Genomic DNA, 27,095 nt, shown 5'->3' on the forward strand with positions numbered 1-27,095 from the left:
TAAACTAGTGAATATATGTCACTGATGCGTTTATTTTTGACAGCACTTACAAGAGCAATAGGAAGAAAACAAAAGTTGTTAATTTTGAAAAAATGCTTCATATCACTTGGAAGGGCTAAAATTTTACCTCCATCGCTGACAATGTTAGTATAAAATATAATCTTTCCAAAATAACCCCTATGTTTGTGTTACTGAAGCTTCTGAAATTCTAAAAGGTCGCAAGTATATACATATTCATAAGTAATCTTCAGCGTTCTGTTATTTATACGCTCTCTATGTATGAAATGGCTAATGAACGTTGCTACGAGATCGTTTATATGGAAAGTATAAATATGAAGTACTCTGAACTCTCAGAAACAAGCTTTAATTTATTTTAACTCTATTTGAACTCTTAGACTTGACTCATCTTCAGTTAGTATCAGTAGATATAATAATTAATTCAATTTCATTTGAATGTATAAAGACAAATGCTGTTATCAAGGGAGAAACCGTATTATACATGAAATAATCAAATACATATATGAAACTTATACGAAACTTATGAAAGATAAAAATGTAATCATTGCCTGAGTCCTTTCCCACCAAGTTATAACACGTAGGCAACGAAAAAGAAGCGTCTATTTCAGTAGAAGCGACGACATTTGCACTAAATGAAGAAAATCCAGCCCCATACCGAGACCTCATAACCCAGATCTAACAGGACGCGAAGAAAGGAACGAAATATGGACTATGGTCAAAAGAACAAAAACTCACAAAATAATACGGGATACAATCAACCAGTGTCTTGCTTTAATATGAATAGGAAAGAAAAAGAATTTCATTTCTTTTATCAAAGAAATTTAATTAACCAATTTATCTCATTCGGCACACTTTGTTCTTTAAAATATGAAAGCATAAAGACCAAGACTAATTTATAAAATTGTTCGCTAATCGTTTCATATCTTTGTTTTCCCTTCTCCAAAAGAGAGATAATTAATGAATGAATATCTATTTTGCAATTATCCGCGCATTGTCAATTCGTGAGAGCGCCTCTCATTATTTTTATACAATTTAATTCTCTTTATCAAAGACATGAAAACTTGGAACGGTGAAAATTTATCAGTCGAGTCTACTTCGTTCTGTTCGCTTTGCTTTAAAAGATATGGAAATAAAAAGAACAAGATAAACTTTCACAGCGATTGGTTGTATTCAATTCATAGAAACACTCGTTAATTGATTTCCAATCTTTTCTCTTCTCGTTGTGTAATCAATTTGCGCTTTTCAAACAAATTCTTTCACCGAACACAATAAAGAATCTCCACTGGTTCAATCTGTTTTAATTTTTTAACGCTTGAACTTTTTACGTTCTTTGAAATAATTGACCTATTTCTTCGTTACAAATCTTGTAACCCTTCTCCATTTATTCTTATCTCCTGTAGAGAATAAGAAATTTATTATTACCTCATCATATAAAAGAGCCTTTCATCTCGTGCAGTTTAAAATAAAGTGCATCTTGCCGAGTAAAGGCAAGCTTCTCTTCGTAAGTAAGCAAGAGAAGTACGGAAAAAAGGCTGGAAAGTTAGTAGCGTGTTCGCGATGAAATTTATTTTTCTCAATCTGTTCCGTCTCGACAGCCAAAGAGTAACTGTTGCTGTCACAAATGTTTCGTCTCGACATCCGCGGGGCAAACGTTTTAACCGCTTTGCGTTGTTTTATAAATACCATTGGCTAAAAAAGGACTTTTCTGCGCAGACATCCAGAAATGTTTCACAATGTCACGTTCTTAGGCCTTAGATCCTAATAATATCAATATTTTTAATGATTCTGTAAAAAATATCTTTTGACAGCGTGAACACCATTCTACTTTGTGATTAAAATAATATCGGTAGGAATTCTTGTGCGTATAATAGAAAGGAAGGCAGTATTTTTATTTTTGATATTCATTATGTTATATTTCAGTTTTATAGATTTATTTAAGACTAAAAAAATTTTCTTCCTTTTTAAAGTAGTAAAATGTCAAATAATAGAACAAATCTATATAAGAAATGCATTAAAGTACTTTCATACTTGATTTTCTAAAAAAAAAGGAAACAGGACTTTAGGAATTTCTAACATAAAAACTTGTATTTAGTATGGAAAGTTCAAATTTAAATGCATGAAATTTATATGAAAAATTTGTCAACATTTTTCAATACAAGTTTTACTAAATATTTTTCAAAGTGGTATAATAAACACGAAGCACTATTAAATATGTATTAGTTATATTATTATTACAATTTATATTATATACATATTATTTGTATTATTACTGTTAATATTTTTGCTCATATTTCATTTAGACTAACGTTTCTCTCTTCTCTTGTTTCAGGTGTCATTAACCGAGGCGACTCTTTTAGAAGAAGAAGATCAAGGTCGAATTCCCTTGCACCTGCCGATCCAGAAAACGAAGAGAAGCTTGCTGCACCTGCGAAAGAAGTTGTTTCGTACGCGGTGGCGATGTTGGGTGCAAGGGGTGTCGGAAAGACCGCCCTGATCAGCCAGTTTATGACCAGCGAATGTATAAATGCATACGACAGACAAAGAGGTAAATGACAACGTCTTACCAATGATTTTATAACGAAATACACGATTTAAATATTCCTACTGGTGATTAGGTCCAATAACAATAATAGACTCATTAATAGCGACACAGTAGGACCTCGATTATTGTAGAAAATCGATGTGAAAATTCCTGCAATAATCAAGGTAACCAATCTAGCGAGTAGTATACTTGCTGATTAGTTGCATATATAGATAGAATGTACAATGGAAAATGAACACCAATTTAAAAAAAACAAAATTTCAGATAATTTTGTACTCAGTGGGTTAATTTCGACATCGAAAGTTTTATTTTTACACCCAGAAATGAAACCTTCTTTTCCTGTTTAATAAACCACGTCTCGAGTATAATACACAGAAATTTAACATCCATTTTGATAATACAATAATTTTGCACCCAATGGACAAATTGAATCCATGTTGACAACATCATTTTTATATCTGGAAACATTATTTTTCCTATTTAATAAAGTATCTTTGAAAACATCCATCAGCAATTAAACATCGATTTAGAAAGTCAATCAATTTAGTGCAAAATGGGTTAATTTTCATGCGGATGGCGTCGTTATTACACCCACAGCCGACATCTGTGAAATCTTAGTCTTTAAGTCAGTTATATCAGTAATTCTGATTGCACGATGGAGCTTCGTCGCGTGAGACATTTGTAGATTACGTCCACAGCTGCTTCATATTCAGTTTCTGCATCCCCCACTGTAGCTTAAGGATTCTCGAACCTCTAAAGACTCTAGTTTCCACTCGATCCTCTCTGGAATTATGAACGGAAGGTCGTGAATCACTCGACGAATATCCTTCGTTCGTTTATGTGTCTAGGGTTCCCAGCATGCCTTTTCTTCTCTGATTGCTTGTTACCGTCGCGCGTCATTCCCTCATCGGTAGCCAATGACGAGAAAATGAACAGCGAGCACTTTGCTCTCGTCAGAGGGTTATTGTCGTGAAAATATTAACCAGAGAATGGAAAATGTGAGAGATACGGTGGATCTGGTAGGTTGTTGCATGCGAAATGGCCAATTTCACAACTGAGTAGAATTCTTTGGACATTGATAAGTGAAAGGTGCAACGAGATGCTGTTTGTCGTAATCGTGTATGAATATAACCCTCTGTTGCATCAAGTTTATTTTATTTTTCGAGAAGAAATTATTTTTTGGTTATTCGTGAATACGTTAATGTTGTAGCTTGATAATGGTAGTAGAATAATTTGTAGAATTGTTAAATGTTGGAATTTTTATTGTTATCTTTAATTTATATATTCTAAATTTATTGAGGTGTTAAAATTGTATTTTATCCATCAAGAAAGGAATTATTTCTTGGTTATTTATACATTCATGAATATATTAATGCTTTAGATAAATAATAAGTGGGCGAATTTGTAGATTTGTTAAATGTTACAATTTCATTTCGTGTTTTTTATATTTTACCCACGAATCAATTAGTGTTCCACTAAATAATAGATTGGCTGAATCTGCAGAGCTGATAGAGGTTTCTGAATGAAGAAATTATTTCTTGGTTACTTATACATGTATGAATTAATTAATATTTTTTTGAAAATTTGTTCAAAAGTTACACGATGGAATAGTTGCAAATCTACCAAAATCACACATATACATGTAGGATTTGGGATGATCGCATATATGAGACGTGATAGAAATTAGAACATAAGATATACTTTAAAACATATAATTGAAAGAAGTATATAAAAAAAAAATAGTTGACGCAACCGTTACATCGCACGACGACTAAAAGACTACTCTACGCCGCTTGCCTCGAACAAAACGGCAACGCGCGCGCGAAAAACGTCGAATACATCGATCATTCGATCGATGTTTCCGCGGAACGAAACATAACCTTCCTTCATACATATATAAATAAATGTATATTACTAAAGTACTAAATTACCAAATTATAAAGTTTCTCAATTACTTTAGCTGCAAACAAAATCACGAATAGCCTCGAAACTATTAAAAATAAAAGAGTATGTACCTCCAATTCGTTCGTTTCGCCTGTGACAAGCTGATACATCCCTTTTCCTAAACGGTGAGGTGAGTTAAACGAAAAGACACCTTATTACTGTGGATGCATTACTCATTCTAAAAGGAAACGTCAGGTCTACTGTATCGGCAGCCTGAATTCCCTAGCATCGCAAGGAGAATGAGATATGTCGGTTAATAAAGTCAAAGGTTGCACATAAATCGTTCGCCGACTCGAGAGCTCAATCTTTCAGGAATTAAAGAAGCCAACCACCGCAGTTTCCTGCTTCCCAGCGAATTGTATCGCGTTCCTGGCTAGCGAGGCGACCTTTTTCCCTCGTTTCGCTCAATGCTTGCGGAAGAATTGCGGGAACACACGATGAAATAGTTGTTGGCTCTCGAGTCGCTCGATTCGCGGCTTTTATTTCGGGATTAGAAACGACGAAACGGATGTAACGAACAAAAAACTGAAAAGCTATGCGGACTTCACTCGTGAAATCGAACTGGATGATGCAACAGGACGTTTTAGAAGTCTTTGAGCATTTTTTTCCAACTCTTTACAGCGTTGAAGCTAGCTGTAACGATCATTTAGGAAAAAAAACTTCAAGCACAGTGATATATCAGTGATAGTGCTTTTCACTGAAGAACTAAACAAACTAATTCTGATAGTCAAGCATCGAAGGAAATGAATTTAAATGAAATTCATGAATTTTGATCAAGTTACAAAAATAAACACAACGATAAATGTATAATGATATAGTCATGAATATTCGTCTAGTAGTCAACGCAATATCTTCAATTTCAGAAAAGTCGAGTTATTTGTCAATATTTCTGGTCTATATTTGTCGTTCTCTGTGGTTGAATATCGTGTTTCAATTTTCCACGTGTAGTTGTTTTATTTAGAGACTCTGTAAATGCCGCGGATCTAAAATTCGAAACGTGTAGAACAAAGTAATGCTTGCTTTTGTAACTGCATAGTAACGGCCTTTATAACTTTATACTTCTGGGAATGGTTGTAAGCAGCTGCTAGGATGGCGCCAATTTCGAAACGATGGGATAAGTTAAACAAGCACTGCATCCGTTGCGGTTGTAGATTACTGTTTTCACGACTTCCAGGAAATCGTCTCTTTATTCATATTCGTATTCATAGCGGAACTTTGCACGACTCACTTTCCGCGCTATGTCGTGTTCGTTATGTCTAAGGAGGCTGTCTGAAGCGTGTCTCGATCGCGAAGCTGAGCGGGAATCTTATTTCTGTTGGTGAGAACACACTTTGTAACCTGTGTCATCGCATCGAATTGGAACTGTGTTTGTCCTCTGCGACGACACTGATGATGCTCCTCCAATTTGAAAACAATATCGTATTGGAATAAACCAGTGTTGCATAAAGTAATTTTTTCGTTGGAAATAAAGAAACCCTCGATGCAAATAATATTCAATTCAGGAATATATTTGGCACGTTCCTATTGTATTCATGAATTCAGGAAGTATTTCGAAGGTAACAATTTTGTTCCTATATTTGTGTAGATTGTAAACGATGATAATTTTGACTCAGGGATTTTTTTTGTCGTCCTTTGCGATTTCAATTATATAAAAAAAAATAGCATAGTAGATTTTATCCGGAATTTTTAACATTCTAATTTTGAGTCAAAACTATGACTTTACTATTCAGATAAAATATTGCAATCATAGACAATGTAATTTCATTTAGAATAACGTTCCAATCTTGAATCGGGACTTTAACTTTTCTCCCATTTTATGTACAAAGTAAAATATCGGATGGACAAATTTCCGTTTAATGCAAATCGATAAAATTGATGGAAAGACAAAACATGAACGGAGAATACGTTAATACCATTCCGGAGGACTGTCTCTCGTCTTCGAGAATCGTGTCTTGTTTTCAAACTGCGTGTGGCCAGTTGAAAAACGAGTCATCGGGTCGACTAGCGTCGGATTCGGTGAATCATCGAATTTATTTTGCGTGAGAGTTTGTTGGCAACGACGTCGATGGTCCAACGGACGCGTCATGATGGACACTCTCTCCTGGTCTATTTCGTAGCTTGCACCAGCTCTCGCAGGTTTGCGTGAAGAATTCGTTTCACGGAAATATCCGCGTGTTGCAACGGAAGCCGGTGGTAATTACACTTTGCGTTGAAAATAGAAATTACTAATTTTCCAGACGATCTCTCTGCATCGATCGCACAACGAGTCGAAAAGTCGACAAGTTACAATGTAGTTTAGTATTTTATGGTATATTGGCAACGTGGTTACATTTGTTTATTCGATATATGTAGATTGGTACTTTGTGGTGCGTTGGTAACGTAGTCACGTTAGTTAAGTTATCATGTTTCGCGAATGATTTCTTTATTAATATTCATATTTTCCAGATAAGAATATTTAGAAACTTTAGGATGTTAATTTTATAGTTTCAATTTCATAAATTATTATCTTATTCTTTTTAAATTACTCGTAGTGTTTTGTATGGATTTCTATGAAATTAATTTTGGATGTTTTGGACTATTGCACTAACATTAATGACATTAATTTTGCGTTTTGAATTTTTTAATTTCTTGTAATATAATCAAATACAATTTAGTTCTTCAGTTTCTTAGTTTTTTTAGTCGTCATTTAGGGATAATTCTTAGTTGATTTGCTTTTTAAAGCCAAAAACAAAAAAGTAAAAACAACAGTTCATTTGTAATTATTAGACTGCAGATTTTTATGCAAAGTAAAATCTTTGCAAACCTACCTACAAGAATTAAACCTAAATAGGAATTTATTTTACTCTGAAAATATAATATGAACTGTACTTTTAATATTTTTTTATATTATTCCATACTATCTGCCATTTTGTAATATCTTGCACATTCTTTCCTATAAATGCATACAAATCCGCAGTCTAACAATCACAGAATTTCAAAATGCACTACGCGTATCCGTGTTATAGGTGTCGAACATAATTGTTCAATTGCTCCAAAAATATTAAAAATTGCCGCCTTGTAAGATACACCTATAATTGAGAAACACTGCTGTTTAGCAATTGCTGCACCGAGTATGCCACACTCAACATTGTCTTTTGTAACGTTGTTCTTGTAACGCGGTTCGTTGACGAAAATAAGCGTAATGGTTTATGATTTTTGGCAGTTGTTTTGCTTGCAGGCGATTAAGAGCCATTGGCAAACGCGCCGGCTATCTTCGTGTCGTGAGAAACGCTACGTGACTGCTAAATGCGTCCATGGATTTGACCCAGTGCATAGATAGGAGGGAATCGGTCGAACCGACCCATCGATTCTTTTACAAATAATCTCGGAACGCTTTCGACGGTTTACACGCAACGGGTTACGACCCGTTAAAACTCCTTCGTTTACGTAAGCCTTTAGCGCGTATTTCAATTTCGCGGCTAAGAACTGAATTTATCTTGCGTTAAACCGCTCGTTTCTTTAATGTTCGACGCTGCTAAGAAAATCGCTAATTTTGCCAGCATAGGGTCCGAAATAACTTCGATACCTTCACCTGTTTCACAAAAAAATTCGAATAACCTTCTGAAAGTTTTTACTCTTGAATTCTTAATATTGCTACAACAGTGAGGATATAAATGTATCTACATACACCATAGAAATGTATTAAATCAATCGTTTTCATAATTGATATTTTTAGCTTAATTTTGGTAGCATCTTTCTTTTATAATCAAAATGTTGGAAACAATCATTGTTGCATTTTCCAAAGCATTTAAAATGTATACCTTTCAACGCAGATGAAATGTTCTTTGATTATGCAATGCTTTTAAATTTTCTTGACCATTCGTTTGTTTATTCTGGAACCACTTCAGGAGTAAAATCTTAACATTGTCTGAATATTTGCACATAATATAAAATATCAATATAATACATATTACGTATAAATTGTAAAAACAATATATAAAAAGTATATAATATAATCAAGATATGCGAGAGAAAATTATTGTGAAAATTTTTTTATTAAACGTTAGGGAATAAATAATATAAAATGAATTTTAAAAACGAATAACGCCTACTGCAGGAAATATAAAATTATTCTTTATCCTTGTAACTGGCGTAGGTGAAGATAGGGTTAAAGATAAGAAATTGTAAAAAAGGTAAGGCAGGAGGTAGAAGTTGAAGTGTTAAGGAGTACTAATGACTATAAATTACATGGCCAGGATGAATAACGATGGAGTTCGCGAGACTTGACAGTGATATTGATGTACGTAATGCGTACAATCCGAGGCTTCTAAGAAATTTCATAAAATGTTCTGCTCTGGAGACATTGTCAAGTGTGAAGTTTCAGTTTTAAAGTTTCGTAAAGAATTGGAAAAGCTGACGAGGCGAAGTGTCTGCGTCAAGTAAAGTTAAATTAAACGATGCTGTTGCGATAGATATCAGCGGGCGCATTTTCGTCATCGTTATATTATTTTGTGCTAGAAAGGAAATTAATGGAATGGATTCAAAAGGAATTTTCCATAAAACCATAAGAAATTTTCTAGTTCCTATAATATTATTTTTAGTTTTGTAGGAAAGAGGTAAATGCTCGAATATCCTAGAAAAGAGGTAGAAGGCAACGAATATTTATTTAAGATTAAAAATAACGAAACACCTAGTTTGTTTTACCTAAGGTTGAAATGTATTGGTTGTAGAGGCGAAATTTACTTATAATAATAATAACAATTTTCAGTTGAGAATTTACTTCAAATACATTTAGAAATTCACTCAAATATTCACTAGGAACTTCACTTGGAAAGTTACTTGAATATTCACTGGATTCACTCACTTGAAAACTCATCTAAAAATGTACCTTAAAATTGTTATTAGTTTATCGATAAATATATCCTCATATAACCAAAATAATTACATATCCTTTTCGTTTTTTTTCAAATTTACTTAAGGCTTGCACACATTTTTTATTTTTTTTGACACAGGAATGAGTTAATACTTATTAACAATCAGTATATAATCACATAATTTTAGTCTGCATTGGCTTTGCTCGAAGGATTATATTCCTCTGCTTTAACTCGTCAAAATTGTTGGAAAATTCCTCGAACGAACTAAGTGAACGAACTCGAATGAATTTATAATCCGTAAACTTTGCGCCACGTATACTACAAACGCTTCTTTAAATCATTGTCTATGGATATTGCTCACACTTGTCGGGTATTTCACAGAGCGTGCTTGTCGATGAATATGTTGTCCGCGTAATCTTGAAGGCACATTCCCCTTAATGGCGTGACATGTGTTCATCGACAATGAGATACAGGAAGCTTACATAAGCATCGAGGGCACGGATATTCAACCGTGTAACAGAGCACCGATCGATGAGCGAGAAAATCCTGATCGATTGTTCCCGATGGATTAGCTCCACGAATTTCATTCATCTGCGCGATCAATTTCCAGCGATTACGAGACAGCTGGGAACGTATTTGCATCCGAGAGTGAAAACCACGAATTCGAAGCTTAATGAAAGTGTAACGATGGGTTATGAAAAGTCATTTTAATCTTCACAAGCTTGGTATTTATGAACCTTGGTCTTCAGAAAATAATATAACAATTTATAAACACTATTAAAGTATTCAACGTACAATTATACTAAAAATAATTTGTACGATAATACATAATAATAATGACAACACAGAAAACAGTGATCTTTCTCTTCGCGAGGAATATTTAGCAGAAAATTGCTTCTTCGTCGGGAAATATTTACCAGGGGCTTTTTCGTTTCAACAGCGAGCTTTTATAATTACGATGCTTTTAAAGTCAAATTTCCTTTTAAGGCTTTAGAGGTAAATGCTACTTGAAAAAGCAGAATGTCAAGCGTGAAGGGAATATAATTCGAACGTCATTGGTAGGGCCCAAATACTATGAGTCTAAAATTAGAAATTAAAATATTATCTGTATGATTATACATGTATATATTATATTCTAAAATTCTATCGCGTTTATAAAGTATACGTAACGAGGCTAAAAAAGAATTTTCTTATAATTTTCAAGGATTTATAGAATTGTTTTCATTGGGTTTTCAATTGAGTAAACTATGCATATAAATTATGCACATTTGCACATACATTATACAATAAGTCCCCTAAAGTATTATACTCATACTCTCTGTTTATTTAAGAAAGTTTAAATTAAATGGCAGGTTTGATGTTTGCAAAGAAATGTCATATTATAAGGATATACGTAAATAAACTTTACACATGTATATATTTGTAATAAAAAATTGATTTGAAAACATCAAACCTATGATTTTAATTCAGACGTTCTTCAATAGACATCGAAAGTAAGAACATTCATGTGACTAATTGTATATAAGGTGAGTATTATATTAATACACTTTGCTTTTCGAGTAGCTTGATGCCGAAAACTTCGCGACACCTCGAATAACATAATGCCTGCAGGTGTATCTGGGTCGAGGACCCTGGTCTGGCTCCACGATGTGAAATATCGTCGCGACACTGTCAACTGGTTTGCTTCAGAGCTTCTCACCTGCGAAAACAGGGTTAGGCTTTCGTTTGAATCGCGCGGGAGGCCTGTGAGCTATTTAACCGTAACGACGTTATCGCCGAATTGCCACCACGACATGGTTCCTCGAGTTTTCATCCTGTACAGAAATTTATAGTACCAATCAATGATTAAGACAAACCACTTGTGACAGTAGAGTTGTGTCTTTTTACTCCCAACAAATATTTCTCATTTTCTATCTTAGCTTGCGGCTACATTTCTCCGAGATTTCCAATTTCAAGTTGAAGTAATTCGAGAGCTTAGTTGTTGCTAAGCATTGCGTCTTCGTTCCTCTTTTCATCTTTGCGTTCCATTTTAGTATACTTTTCAGAATTTCAGGTGTTATACGTGTGAAATAGAATGTAGGTCAAGGAAGATTTACTTGTCTTTGCGATGGAATATTTATCATCCTTGTTTCGAGTAGTCTCTCTTTTTGGAAAGCTTGTTTCACTGTAATATCTTTTCCCTTAAAAATATAAACTTTGGTTGATCGAAAACTCGAAAAATTAAATCTATGCGTAATCAATTATACTTGATTTTCGTAAAATCGAGGTTTCGTTTAATATTTCTCGAAAATGAATTGAAACTTACTTAACGTAATTAATTTAATTAAGAAGGATAATTTCGGTGCACAAGTGCACGTGTATATCACGACGTTCTGCATCAACGCTACCGAATTATGGCTTAAATCTAATCGACTAATGCAACGCTTTACTCGACTCACAAGCTATGAATCTGTGCCAGCAAACACCATTTCCATAACGACTCCTTCGCCGCATATCGTTACATTTAACTAGGAAAAGTGCTCGTGAAATATCTCTTACTATTTCGTCCTACGACGCAGTACATTATTACGAAGAAGTAGATATTCATTTTAAAAGGACTAATTTACATAAAATTTACCTTGTAATAGAGACAACTCTATATTTATTGCAGACAGACGGAAAGATATATTTGAATCCTTCTATTTTTATAGAAATAGACATTTTCCTATAAGAGATACAAATTCTAAACTATACTGAAAATTTATGAATCTTTATCAAAAAAGTAAGTATATGTTCAAATAATTTCGTGGTAATTATATGAGATCGTTAAGATATGAAAAGGCGAAGTGAGATTTAAGTATTAGATGAATATTCATGTAAAAGATTAGAGTCTTTGGAGTTTTAGAAAGGTATAAAATTCATATATAGTTTTAATTTATTTAGTAATAAATCATTTTTTATTCATAATTAATGTTTATTTTCAACATCGGTGATTCATAGCACACATTGTATGATCACTTTTCAACAATTGTAGAGATTGGTGCTTATGCAGTAATTAAAACTTAAATTATAAATTAGTCAAGCACAAGCATACCATTGTACTGGCGTTGTTACAACACTATGCTTTTAACTGTCTAAATTGTATATGAATTTTTAATTTTTAATTTCTATTCACTACAATTACACACTTGGGACAGACTACAGTGCGTTTCAATTTTTAATATCCCCTGTGTAATATTTGCATGTACAATTTCACATGTTACGTATAACATCTTGTTGTCCGATTAGCATAACTTCCTCTACTGTGTAAACAAATATATTTACTTAATTTATGTGTAAGCTCATGCCAAAGAAAACAATATTCATACGGACTTCCAGTCTTATGAAAGTAACGTTACATACATAAGATAGTTAAAATAATACTGAAATTATTTTTTTAAATTATTTATTCTTTAAAGTACCACGATACTACAAATATGTTTTCTTTTTTTTAAATAGTAAGATTGGCATGCAACATGCGTACGTATATCATAAATATTGAAGATATACTATATACAACTCACGTGTTCAAATTATCATTAGATTGTAAAATGTATAAACCACAAATTTGCTTAAATAATCAATATATTGTAACAAAACATGCATGTATAAAATGTGTGCTTAAATCACCAATATATTCTATAAAAGGTGCTTCATTAAACAAGCAAATGAAATATTTCAGTGAAGAATTATCACTTATTCATGTCGTGTCCCATATGCATCGAAGTTCGTTTGCATCTGTTGAGTGCAGGATGATCCATGCTAGTTCCACAAGATCCAAAGTATCCAGGTTCTCGTTCCATTAAATTCGTACCCTCTAGTCCCCAAAGTTTCGTTCGCTCTTCCGCATTGCGCTGAAATACGATTCCATATTTGTTTTGATCCATTTACAACTAGGAAATCGTGCTTCGCGAAGCCGAAACACGATATTCATTCTCCAGAAGAGTATCGAGTTAGATTACGCGTACGGAAAATCGAGTATTGTTTCCCTTTAACGAAAAAGTAGAAGATAAATTTCATTTGCACGAGTGTGCCAGAACCAGGGATCGGTAACGATTTTGGCTGCGTTCATTTCGAGACCTCCATTTACAGCAGAATGTCCTGAACAGTGGCACGCCTCGAAGTAAGAATTTATCGAAAGGATCTGTAGGATTTTCTCTTTTAATAAAACGCAAATGGTCAGGAATATGTAGAATTTTTTGTGTGAAATAAATGTGCATCCGATTAGAATTAAACGTGAAAGATGATGTCGTTTAAAGGGTAAAGGTATAAGTTTTTATCGAAAATAATTGACTTGTTAGAAGTTCTGTTTCCTACCATTTATTATGCGTATATTGAGTAATAAACGAATATCTTTTAATTAGATTTCTCAATGAAAATAGCGACGTTGGAGTCACAACACCATAACTGTGTCGTTTAGAGATAAACATATTTAGAGTCAGCAACTCTGGCAATTCTAGAGATTTCTTTCTCGAAATTTGATATATCATTGTTTAAATGGGTACTTTTCGGGAAATGGAACACGTAAAATTAATTTGTAAATAATTTTTAGTCTCCGTTCCTTAAGTGTCCACTACGACTACAATGTCATATTTTTTTATTAAAAAGTAAAAATCCTAAAGCCATTTTTGATAAACTCATTGCACTCCAACATTCCACATGTATCAACTTAATGCTTAAGTTAAATTTTAATTTGAATATGGATCCCTCAGAGATGGTTGAAAATCGAACGTCCCAGTTATGATTCCAATCCAAACATTTGACGATGTTGCAGCATCAACACAGATGGAGTTATTCTTTCTTAATTGCAATTCGATGCATTAGTCAATGAAATTGAGGGATGTCGTCACAAGGACGTGTAACTTTTATGGATTGTCAAATAAGGTGTTCTGGGGGTTGGGAGGCAATTTGGTAATGAAACGTTAATGGAAATGTCTATCGAAATTAATTGAGATGAGTGTGGTTATTTAGTATTAGAGTAACAGCAGAGAAAACTTATTTTGATACGTTCTTAAGAAAACTGGCGAGTTAAATTGGTTTCAAATAAGGACTTCTTTGGAAATTCTTTGTTTATTTGAAAGAGTCATTTTTAAGAAGAATTCTTGGTGTTATAGGAATCTGACTTTTAAAAACAAAAAGAAAACAATATTTTCTTGAAGCATTCTCTAATCTATACTTTGAGTATCGACATAGAAAACAATTGATAGATCCATACCTGAGAAAATGCTTGAATAATTGTTTACTTTGAGTAGGAAGCAATTTGATATGTCAAGGTTGAGGATGCTTCGCAGAAAACATGCTGTCTAGAATGACGTACGCTTCTCTACGTCACAGATGACACTGTGTTCAGAGGTACGGATGACGCAGTGTTCACGGATGAGAAATCACGCGTTAATTATGGAGGGTACATTACTCGGGGATGCGCGTTTGCCTTGCGGAGCTTGCATTTTATTCTCTAAGGGGTTCTCTTACATTTGCTGACTATTGTTACAATAGTTCCCACAATTTAGTCAATTTCAGAAATACATCTAGTTGGCGATAAGATACAACATTTATTATTGCAATAAATTAGAAATTGTCGAGGGTGCAATAACAAAGGATTATTCATTATGCAACATTATATTTACTAGTCCATGTCGTCTAACACATTCTTGAACATTAATTTTATGGGAGTATTGAAAATAATATATTATAAAAATTAATTAAAGAAACTTGCAGTATTGTATGAATATTTAAAAAAAAACTGCCTTGTGCAATTCCAGCGTGGTTTTCTCAGAATATTAATAATAAAAAGACACAAAAATTCATTCTTACTCTTTGAAACACGTATCATTAGGTACAAAATCATTTATTATTGTACGATTTATAGTTTTCATTTTTTAAATTACCCAAGTTGCCCCTCTTTTTAAAAGTGTATACTAGAATGTATCCTTAATATCTAGTCTCTTGCCTTGTACGGAATTTTCCTTCTGAGTGTTTTCTTCGTTATCCATTTAATTGAGACAGGTACCAAACCCTTCCTTATAACCCATTCACTGCCAGGCATATTTACAGCCTTTTTTGCCCTGAGTGCCAAGATTTAATAAAGATGCATAATCTAAGTTATTATTCTGATAATATACAGCACTATTAAATTTGTTGCTTATTTAAAATATATATATATATATATATATATATATATATATATATATCATTATGTAATAATACATCATTATATACATAATATATCATTATGTAAAATGTTCATTCATTCTATTTAATGTTTGTTGCTTATTTAAAATATATATATGAATATATATATTCATTCATTCTATTTAATAATTCTTAAAGACATACCTCGTAGTCGACAGACTTGGTACATTCACTTACTATGATATATTTCGTAAGTAGCAGTATATGGATTAACTCCAGTTTGTTGCGTTAAAAATATGTTTCCTCTTAGGTGTTTTCTTGTCGATAAACCTATTCAAACAATGTCAGAGTTTATACCCAAAACAATATTAGAAAAGCCAGGACAACATTGACTGCGTGTCCGAAAGTTTGACACAAACTGCACCGCACACCATGTATGTTCGAATTACCCGGCAGTCTCGTTCCCGAACAAAGTGTACTGGATTATGGTTTCTGTTAGCGACATCCCAGCCGTGGTTTCGGTTTAATTCTCGCGGCTGGCGTAACAGATCACGCGTAACAGATTACGTCGAAACGTGGATGCATAATAGACACGTAATGGCGCGATGACCCCGCAGCCTAGCTTCCAACGAGAGCGAATCGAGTTAACGCCCACCTACGTAGCCAAGTTTTTGCAAACATTGTCGGGAATCGAGCTAGCCCCCCCCCCCCTGGCAGTTTCGTAATTCAATATTCTGGTAACTCAATAATCTTGTCGTTAGATAATACTGTTATCAGTGATTCGATCGGTTAATTGCATCTGTTACTCTGGTGCTTTCGAGGAAATTAACGTTTCAACTGCCGCGTGTACATGACTTCGACACTCGGCGATTATTGGCTCCTACGTATGGAGGATGAATAACAACGTTAATAACTTATCGAGCATTTTTTCCCCAAAATCAATCTACAATAGAGGATGGGGTGTTATCAGTGCTATAGATAATGGAATATCGGGATGGTGGAATTACTTGTTTCTCGATGTTATACTTCCTTTATTCAAATAGAGATATAAACATTGACAGTTTGTAGTTAAGATTTCATGTCATTTTAGTAGCTTTAGAGTTATCATATTTTTCTATTTTCTATTTTTCTATTGTGGTATAATATGGTGTTTGTTTATCATTATTCTTAAAAATTATAATTAGGATACTGAACTGAAGCAGGTATTCACAAGAAACGCTCCGATCTTTACACCAGCAGGGTCAGCTAATAACTCCTTCAATTTCTAAAGTGAGACCTCTACCCTCGCATGGGAAAACTCTACCGACCCTTGGGTCCGGCAGTCGTTCTTGACTTTCACTTTTATGGCTTTCTTGGAGAAGCTAAAGCACGCTTGGACACAACTTTAATATTGCGATACTACACTATTTTCTATTTTTCTATTCAGTTTGTTCTTCTTGCTGCAAAGCTTTCTAAGTCTTCCTGAAGCTATCTAGAAGTCCGCTAGAAGTCTTTCAATTGTTTTCTAGAAGTTTCTTCATATTCAGTTTTTTATATTCATTATATATTTTTATATTCAGTTTATTTTTCTTGTTGCAAAGCCTTGGCCATTTCCTAAGTCTTCCAGAAGTTATCTAGAAGTCCCCTAGAAATCTTTCAAATGTTTTCTAGAAGTTATCAAGAAGTCTCCTAGGAGTCTTTTGTCAGAGATTGTTAGGCTTTCACATCAACATTTGCGTTTTGGTGCATCAATTGCAGAGGCCTCTGTTGCAGATACATAAAGGCAACGTCTAACGATTTATTTGCGATCATTTATTTGATTCGAGGGTAATATTTTTATTCTCACTGTGAAATATTTCAATCCATAATTGAAATTCAAATTTATCTGCAGAGGCCTCTGCAGTTCCGAAACTCAATCGGAAACGACAGAGCTTGAATCTTCAGATGGTGAGAGCGAAGTCAACGAATTTGATGATTCGGAGGAAGAATCTCTTTCGGAGAACAGATAATGCCTAAATTATTAAAATGTTATTTGTAATGTATATTCTGTACATATATAATTCAATTTAGATTGTTAAATAACAATAAAGAAAAAAGCAAGCCGTCAACTGCGATTCCGAGTGCGCGCGAAATTTTGATTTCTATTCTTACTGACTGACGGGCGTTGTCCCACAAAATCGATGAGTGACTATTTTGTTTATGTTTGATATAACATTTAATACCACCACAAAAGTTTTGAAGTGTAGTGAACGAATTGCACAGTATTTATTTCTTTGTACATACATTGTGGCTGACTGACCAGTTCCGTCCCCACATTTAGCTGACTGACTGTCATAACTTTCATTTATATGCAATATACTATTTGTATAACAATTTTCAGCCTTAGTAAATTCATTTAATTACCTCCCCAGGTACGACAGCTTCGATAGCGTACCTGAGACACCTGTTCTCAGTTTCGCTTGACTGACCGCAGTATGTTTGTGTACACAACCACTGTAATAAACTATAAAAAAAAGTAGGCTTAGTAAATTTAGAGACTTTTTTTGGCTCTGGCTCTTGGACTATTACTTCGATTATGGAGGGTAGGAACAAGTCAAACAAGCAGGATCTGAAGAATAGGGTAAATGGGTTACCATAGAAATGTGTTCAACTGTTAAAGTGAAACCTTATCAGCCACGTCTCGAGTCAGTAAACAGCTGTCAGTAAGGATTCTGCCACGAACTTGAGTAATCGTATCTTCGTTGCGAGTTGACGAGGATAGAACCTGAGTGTGGATCATCTTTGAAGGATCCTTGGCTCTCTTTCAACTCATTAGCGAATCACTGTCTGGCTAGGGCAATTGTCACCGAAGGCAGTTGTTAGCATCTGCATTCAGACCAAGACTTGTTGACAAGATTAGGCACATTGCTAGTTCTCTCTATCTATTATAGGTGCGCGTGACACTGCAATCATGTCTGGACATGAACGCTGGCAGGTGGCTATCAATAAATTCGCAGGGGATGCTGTTGTAAACAGTGATTGAATTTGGTTGCGTTTGGTCCAATTTAGATATTATGGAATATATTCAATATGGTATTTACGTCTATATTTCTTTATAATAATATTCCCAACAGCATCGTTTGTCTCACTATAATGCGTTCATCAAAGTGAAATATTTAAAAATATTAAAAATTAAGGAAATTATGTCTTGAAAATTCTTGTAAAGATTTCTAGTAGAATAACCATGTACATATAAATTCATTAATTAATCTTTTTCAAAAATAAAAATATACTAAATTTTTTTAAAAAAGTGTCTCAACTGTCTCAAATACTCAATTTGCAAGCTTCACAAAGCTTCATTGCAATATTCCGATCATATATAATAGATTCGTAGTTTTAAAGTATTCTCTAAAGAAAATTCTCAAACATGACATAATTCTTAACTTTCCAATCCATAAGTTTTTGATGAAAGAACAGTCTCGAAACTTCTTCCGCCTTAAAAGTTGCCAGCGAGTTCTAGAAGAAGACTTTGCGTGAAACGTGCGGTCGATAATGCGTTAAACCTCTTCTTTTGTTGAATTGCACTTAGCTTCTTTAGAATTCATAGGAGGAAAAACTACTTCGCCCCGACGGAAAAAGTTGCGAGCACTTTTAATTGTCGTTTTAGAGTAAAAGTTTTGCAAAAGTTCGACGCGTTTAAATTCGTTCCTTAAGAGATTAATATACATTACACTGTACGCCAGGTCTGAAAAGAATATAATCTTGCAATGTAACATCTATTCTTATTTTCAAAGATCTTATTACAAGTTCGCAGCTATTAGCTCGCTATTATTCGCAATGGAGAAATACATTCTTGGTGGAAGAATCGTTACCTTTCCTCGCTTATTGAACATAAGTAAGCCTGATTCGTAGTTAGATAAAGAAGGAACAGTAAAGAAGAGGAATACTTATCGCCATAGTGATAACGATGCATATTACAAAAGTGCCATTCATTTTCTCAAAATTCCTGTTTAAAAAACTACATTAAATACCTCATAATGAGGTATGAAACCTCAGTTTTTAATAATATTAAGTTACCTTTGATTAAAGAAAAAAGGACGATGATGATGTCTAATATTTTCTTGGCAATACGAGCAAATATTTATTCATAATGATACTAATAACGCCCTCAGGGGCTGTAGCTATCCTTGACCACAGCTACAGTACGTGTTTAGCAATCCCGAGGTACCCGAGCTTTAGGTTGGCTAACTGAGTCTAATGCACTACTAGCAAAAATTTAAGTAACGTGTCAGTGTGGAAGGGTAAGAGCGTCCTAATAAAAAAACAAGCAAGCAAATAAACGATATTAATAACAATGTTTCCGTAAAAGGGAGTTGATTCTCTTCGCGAGAAAGAAGAATACATAAAGAGTGAGATAAAATGTGAAACTCACTTCAGTGATAAGTTGGAGATATTTTATAAACATTAATCCTTTGCACTTGAGAGAAAAATTGAAATTTCTTTCTTGAGAACAAATTCTGTTTTGCAATTGATGATTTCTTTTAACCTGATAAAATTTGAAATACAAAATCGTTGAGTACTACGCAATACACAGTATGAAAAAATACTTCAAGAGCTAGAAAATGTTATGCACAACATAGCACTTAAATACTTTTATTCACCTTAATAAACTCCCGTCAAGAAAAAATACAGAAATAAGGAAGAATAATCGAAAAACCTTCTGTTCGCTGAAATACACAAGCCCTCACCCCTTTCAATAATAAATTACTGAACTCCAGGAAACCGATCGTTCCAATACCCTAACAGTCACGTCTGCCTATTAGTCAAGATAATCGAAGTTTCCACTGTACGCCTGTCACCGGAGTGCTCCAAAAGGAGTCTTGAAACATCGGACAGTTTCCATCAGCGTAGGTCCTCGTTGTAAGCCCATTAAGTCCAATTAAATTACCAATCAAACTCTTCTCGGATGGTTCGTCTTACAGGACGCTAATAGGTCGTCTCGAGTTGCGTAGAAATTTCCTTCGATTTTTAACGAAAGAGTTGCGCAACTGTCAGACTCCAGTAGCGCTATTCTCTATCAGCAAATACTCTCGTTCATCGGGAATCGAAGTTTCCCGTTTATCTAACGAAGTTTCAGTCAAGTTCCTAGGCTAACTTGACGCTCATCCGTGTTGTCGGTTGCAGAGCTCTCTTTCACGGCGCGAAACTGCAACCCAGTCAAACGATTGACGGATTCGTTTGCTGGCGGGGACGGTTGTATAATTACTCGCGATAGAAACTTCGCAGCCGATTCTCGTTCCATTGATCCAACGCGGAATTTGCCGCGGATGGAGCCGTATAAATCTCGAGGAGGAGAAGAAAGTCGAATGAACTGAATGGAACGGTAGTGAAACAGAAGGGAAAGACATTAGTGAGGGGCGTACATGTATACACGGTGAGGCAGCTAAACTGGTACGGAGCGATAATGCCTAAATTATCGTGGATACAAACAAATTTTACAGGAAAAAGTTAGAAGGTTCGAAGGAGCCTATCTTATATGACTATTGCTTTTTTTTGTCGTTGTTGTTTTTTTGTTTGTTGTTTTTGAAAGGTGACGTTGAGGCAAATCCATCTTTCTATAGCACATGGTTATTCAAAGTTATTCGTGGATAGATTTCAGTCTTCAATGACAACGTACATACAAGAAACAATTCAGGTCATAAAATAGACCCATGTTGTACAGGAATTTTATTGCGTTTTGAATCAAACAAAATTGTTATATTTTTATTAATAAAGGTATCACATATTGTAACAAAATACAAAAATCACCTACACTATATTCAAATCACATTTATAGTTTTAAGAATATTAAAACATAAACAATAAATAAAAATATGTTTTTTTATATTACTCTCCAAGTTGCATGGTGCGATGAATAAAATCCCACCATACTTTCATCATTTGCAAACAAATTTAATCTTTAGTTTTTGTTATAAAACACTTCACTTGTTTGTATAGAACTAATTTTTATATAAATTAACTTACCTCTACGATTTTTCACATAAAACCAGGAAAGAAATATTATCGCAATAAACCTTCCACTTACAACAATTGTTGAACCGGTATTAGCATGTTGAAAGTTGCCAACATAAGTGCATACATTTGTAACATTGGATGAATATATTACCGACTGCTTTACATAAATAAGACGAAATATAAACTTATACACATGCAGCTATTGCAAAATTTCGAGGTGGAATTAAAAATGTCCATCAAAAAGGTGGGACACTTTTAATCCCACCGTGCCCCAAAGAGTTAAATAAAAAACTGCAACATACTCAAATTTGCACAATCTCTGAGATGCTGCTCCAGTTAGTGTCCGATTTCGCGGAATGATCCTGATAGTGTACAAAGAATAATATCTTTTTCTTATAATCTTTCTTACAATCTTATAACGTAAGATTTATTCTTGTATCCAAAGATCTTATGACAAGTTCGCAGCTATTAGCTCGATATTACTCGCGACAAAGGATTGTTCGTTTCGAATAATATCGGGGTTATACCATCGACGAACTTAACCCTTTGACCTACGATTTACTGTAGGGTCGTGGGTGCTATTAATAAAATTCCTTGAGCCCTTTCATACGACGTGCCTTACTAGTGTCGTGGAATTCCATATGCAATATCATTCTTAGTACAGTTTCAAGTCAAACACCTTCTTTTGTAGAATTTTACGTTCAATAATATTTTACATAATCTCGTACTTGGTAAAATTCTTTATGGAAATTACCATTCAATATATTTCTTCACAGAAATTTAAATTTAACAAAGTTCTTTCTTAATCAAATTATTCGCGGCTCACTCGATCGCAGAACCCACCCTTGTTCGAACCCTGACGCATAACACTCGTACTTCCTTTATTTGCACGCGCATAAGACAACGAGCGGGATAAAATCACGCGTAGAGCCCCTGCCGAGGTTCTCGACTGAATCGTTAATACGACGCTTTAAATACGACGCTTTTAATAAGACCCATGTGTCATTAACCTTCGCGATCCACTTAGCGGCAGTACGCCACGGCCGGCGCGTTCATCGCGACGACTGGCCTGCATTTGGAATTCCTGGTGTTCTTTGAGTAGCGTTTACGTTTTCGAGGATTTCGACCTCGGTCATTGTACTCGTGCCGCTGGGCCCTCAAGATTGCTTTTATTCGAGGGCAACGCTTTCGCGGCCGTTGCACTCTGTCTATCCGGAATAGGAATGCGTTTCTTTCCGGGCGACGAAGAGGAACTTGAAAATAAAAAGAATTATTGGTTGGTGACGCGACAGAGCTGCCATGTTCTGTTCCAATTACACAGAGAGACGAGACTGTTTGCACGAGGAAGTTTTTGGATACTACATTTGCTTTACTGATTGCGATCGTTTTATATTTCAGGTAAGATGATGTAAATATAAATAATGGTAATTAAAAACCATCAAATTTTGTCGCTTTTTAGTAATTAAAGGAAACTGATGTTGCTCAAAATTTAATAGAGATATAACGAGAATAACAACAATATTAACCCTTTGCACTCGAGCGGCACCGATACGGCGCCCAGCCGATTTGAACTGTCAACTCGAGCGGCGCCGGCGCCCGAGTGATTTGAAGTCTTAAATGGTGGCGTAAGCTTTTTTGGGGGGCATGGAAATTTTCCTGATCAATTCATACATATTGTATAAACTCGAAAAGATCAAAAAAGAGGAAAAGCCACTGAGCCATTTGCGATTTCTGAAAACACTTGTCGAACAATTGAGATTATATCGCCAGCAACGAGAGCAAACGTCTACGTCGCATTCCGATGAAATCCGATAAAGAAGCGGGAAGCGTCACGTAATACTAAAGGGGGCCAAATATGGACTGCAAGGTTTGTTCTGACTGTAACACGCTTGGAGGTAGGCTGGAAATTTTCGTATTACTGTGATACATGTTCTGACAAACCTAGGATGCATCTTGCATATTGTTTTCCGAAATGAGAAGAGTGTAATATTTATCGAAGTTTGTTGTTTTCGACATATAAATGAATAAACTTGTGGAATTTTATTATTTGTATACGTTTGTTTGTTTATAAATGTTTTTAAAGTACTTGTAAAATGTTTGACGAATTTGGCCGAAATCGTCTAGAGTTGCTGGTGCGCGCAAGCCAAAAAGACCTCGAATGCAAAGGGTTAATAATACATTTCATGAATATCATGAAGTTCGTTACCATTCTAAAATTCACATACGCATGTCTAAATTTATTCTAAAATTTTCTAAATTTTTATTTTGAATTTATTATATTATTTCCATATATGTATGTATATAGAAATGGCTACAAATCTTTTTCTGCAGATCCGCTAGAAATATGTCACGAAGAAGATTGCAATGTTCGTTCATACATACAGCTGACCGAGTTTCATCTTTGAAACTCAAATTTCCAGCTATGCATTTCCATAGCTGTCCAGCTAACCATCGTACTCCCGTTATATGTAGTATTCGATCCAAAAGCAGGACACAAATTTTGGCTGGCTACCGTTCTCTTGTTTCCCTCTTGGCATTCATGGAGCCCGCAATACCATAAATACATTTTATTGACAGACACATTTTCCACAGTATTACTGCTTCGAGGCTCGAGTATGTCAAACATTATTCTATATGGTAGAAACCAAATGGTTCTTGAGTTTTATGAGTAATTTTCACGCAGTCATTTTTTTTCTGTCACGAAATAGTTTCGAATTTAACAATAAATAAGGCCGTGATATTTGTTCAACTTATTCGTCATTCTAAATTTTGTTTTAGAAATTCTCTGCTTTTAATGTTTATAAGCCTAATTAAGAGTCTAATTAAAAATATAGGTAATTAAAATATCTAATTAAATTTCTGCTACACCCAACACTTGCTGGTGCAGCAATCAAAGCTTGAACGTAAATTAAAGCCACTAACTAGCAAACAGCTGAAATAAATTTGACATAATTATAATTTGACATTATTAAAATGTCATATAGAACATTTTTTTTTATTAATTTTTATCAGCTACTTCGCTGTTTCAATATCTACGATAATAAGGATAATAATAATATTAAAAATAAATGTTATAAATTTATCGAATTTCGTTATCATTCTAAAGTTTATTAGAAATTCGAGCAATCTTTTTTCATGTAATTGGTGTGGATGTCTGAAATTATATTAGAAATTGTAGCACATCTAATATTTATCTATTATAGTTCAAAATTGTCCAGAAATTGGAAGGTCCATAAACAAATGGCACATGATTAAAATGTAAAGAGTATTAAAAATATTAAGAAGCAGTGATAATATTATCTGAAAAATTAACAATTATTTCAGATAAGTAAGCAGAAATAGAAAAATACTTTGCATTATTATCCGTACAAATGAAACAAAATTCTTTAAAAAGTTAGCTTACAATTAAGTAATTAAAAAATGTGCGGAACAAGTTTATTGTAGGAATGGATCATCTGATCTATAGCTGAAACTGTTGTGTATCAAACTACTATCAAGAGTACAATTCTGTTAAATGCAAATTAAAAATTAGCTATCGTTCCAATAATTAAAAATCTGTTAAATTGTGAATCCTTCGGAGCAGCGTGTAAATGGATCTTTAAAACTTCTCAACCCAGCTTTTAATCAAGCTTAAAGAGCGGATCTCGGCCTTTACGTTCCTCTGTTTACTCAAACGCTGACTTAACCCACTTGCGCGATCCCTTCGCTTCTCTTGCAAACACACCGGATAACATAGTTTCAGGAATATTGTCATTTTCCTACCAATGTGCGTTATAGAACTTTGAATTCGATTTACATATGGTTAACGCAACTCGATTCGCGCATGTTGTATGCCCATTGATAGAAGCGTCGCAGATTGCTGCCATGGTCGTTGTTAACACGGAGTTTGCATCCACCAAACTCCATTATAGTTTTTGTATTAACTTGTGTACAAGATAAACTCTACACCCTGGTACTAACCTGTTTACCAGTCTCGATCCTATCAAAGCCAATTTTCTTTGTTAAAATGTAAATTTTTAGGGAAAGTGTAGGAAACGAGGAATCAGATAAAAATTTGCACATTACTGTAGGTTTATTTCTTTTTAATATCGACTTCTTCTGTGCGTCAACGTATAACATGTTACTTTTTCATGTTCAATCATTAGTTTTATCAATATTAATTCAGTTTATTTTTCTTGTACATGTACAATTTATGTTATGACAGACTAGCAAAATTGTTTTCTCTAATATGTACATGTATAAATGGATAAAATTGATGTTGTTTTAATATATGATAATTCAAATCATAAATTTATAGTTAGAGGTCAAAATCTCAGTCGAACATGTAAAATTTAATAAATACCAAATTTGCCATATGCCTATAATAACTTTCCATAATTATTTAAGTGTACAGTTATCATTAAAAACTGTTTCACATTTTAAAGCAACCTGTAATCTAAATAATTATCCATTTTCTGTATAATTTATTATACAGAAAGAAAAAGTGGATAACGATGTACACTAAAACACATGAAATACTACAAATAAAACACATGTAATAACATTCTAAAGTATAACTGTAAGACATAAATTCTATTCAAGTTTAAATTCTTCACCAGGATTTGTAAAGATAAGAATTTTATACTCTGTACTAAATGTGTATTCTTTCATGTTCATCGAATTTTCTATAAACGTTTTCTCAAATGCACTTCAAACGCGTTAAAGTGAGTGTAACACATGACAGCGTGATTGTGATACAGATCCTCATTCTATCACCGCAGTTCCGAGCGAGTAATTGGATTCTCAGAACGGTGAAATTACCGGGATAACTGTGTCTTCGTAAATATGCAAATGCGATGCGTACGCATCGTTGAAATATCTGTGTGAACAACTGAAATGTTGCCGCGTAAATTGCGTTCCACAAGCTGTGGCACGCAAAGGAACCGCAGTATTTAGTTGAGTGCAAATATGTCTCGTTTTCGAGTATTAATGCAACTCAGGCTGTTTATAGCAGAGCCATCTTTATGTAGGTAGAAGAATTTAATAATAATAATTATTAAAATAGAGGGTCTATATAGTGCAAAAACAAGATTAACATTCTCTTCTCTTGAAGAATTCATTTTTAAAACAGTGAAGCAAATTTTTAACTAAAGTTATTATTAAAGAAGATTATATATTAAAATTATTGTTGAATAATATTTGAAGTTAAAATTATTATAGAAGAATAATTGCAATTAAATTTAAATTAGAGAATTCAGCTTAAAAATAATAAAATTTGATAATAACATCTGAATGAAGAAAATAAAAATGGGAATTGGCAAATAATATAGAATGAGATTGATGAATCCCTCGTTGCACTTAGTTTATGTTGTTCATTGGTGTATAAATAATATAAGTGATTGTAATGGGTTAATATCCCAAATCTACGACTTGGCGAAATTTGAAGCAAAACCATAGAAGGGATGATTTCGTTAATTTAAATAATTCCATTCTTATCGCGATAAAGAATAATCCATTGCTTAATGGAAAATAAAGTCACATTCGAAGAAAAGAGTTTCGTTGCCATAATTTTGCCGAGAAATTGGGATCGAGGCCAGCGAACGACAAACGGTGGAGGCTATGCGACCACGCAAAGG

The 27,095-nt window shown here is 34.0% G+C and overlaps 1 protein-coding gene across 4 annotated transcripts in view; it reads left to right on the forward strand.

The window, feature by feature from the left end:
* Nucleotides 1-27,095, forward strand: part of LOC128894520 (GTP-binding protein RAD) — a 110,103-nt gene that overhangs the window by 67,303 nt on the left and 15,705 nt on the right. For all 4 annotated transcript variants that reach the window (XM_054156304.1, XM_054156303.1, XM_054156305.1 and 1 more), the window contains one exon: nucleotides 2,348-2,563. In XM_054156304.1, coding sequence (XP_054012279.1) covers nucleotides 2,348-2,563 — 216 coding nt within the window. The remainder of the gene's footprint in view (nucleotides 1-2,347; nucleotides 2,564-27,095) is intronic.

Source organism: Hylaeus anthracinus, unplaced genomic scaffold, assembly GCF_026225885.1.
Source record: "Hylaeus anthracinus isolate JK02 unplaced genomic scaffold, UHH_iyHylAnth1.0_haploid 4, whole genome shotgun sequence".
Classification (NCBI taxonomy): Eukaryota; Metazoa; Arthropoda; class Insecta; order Hymenoptera; family Colletidae; genus Hylaeus; species Hylaeus anthracinus.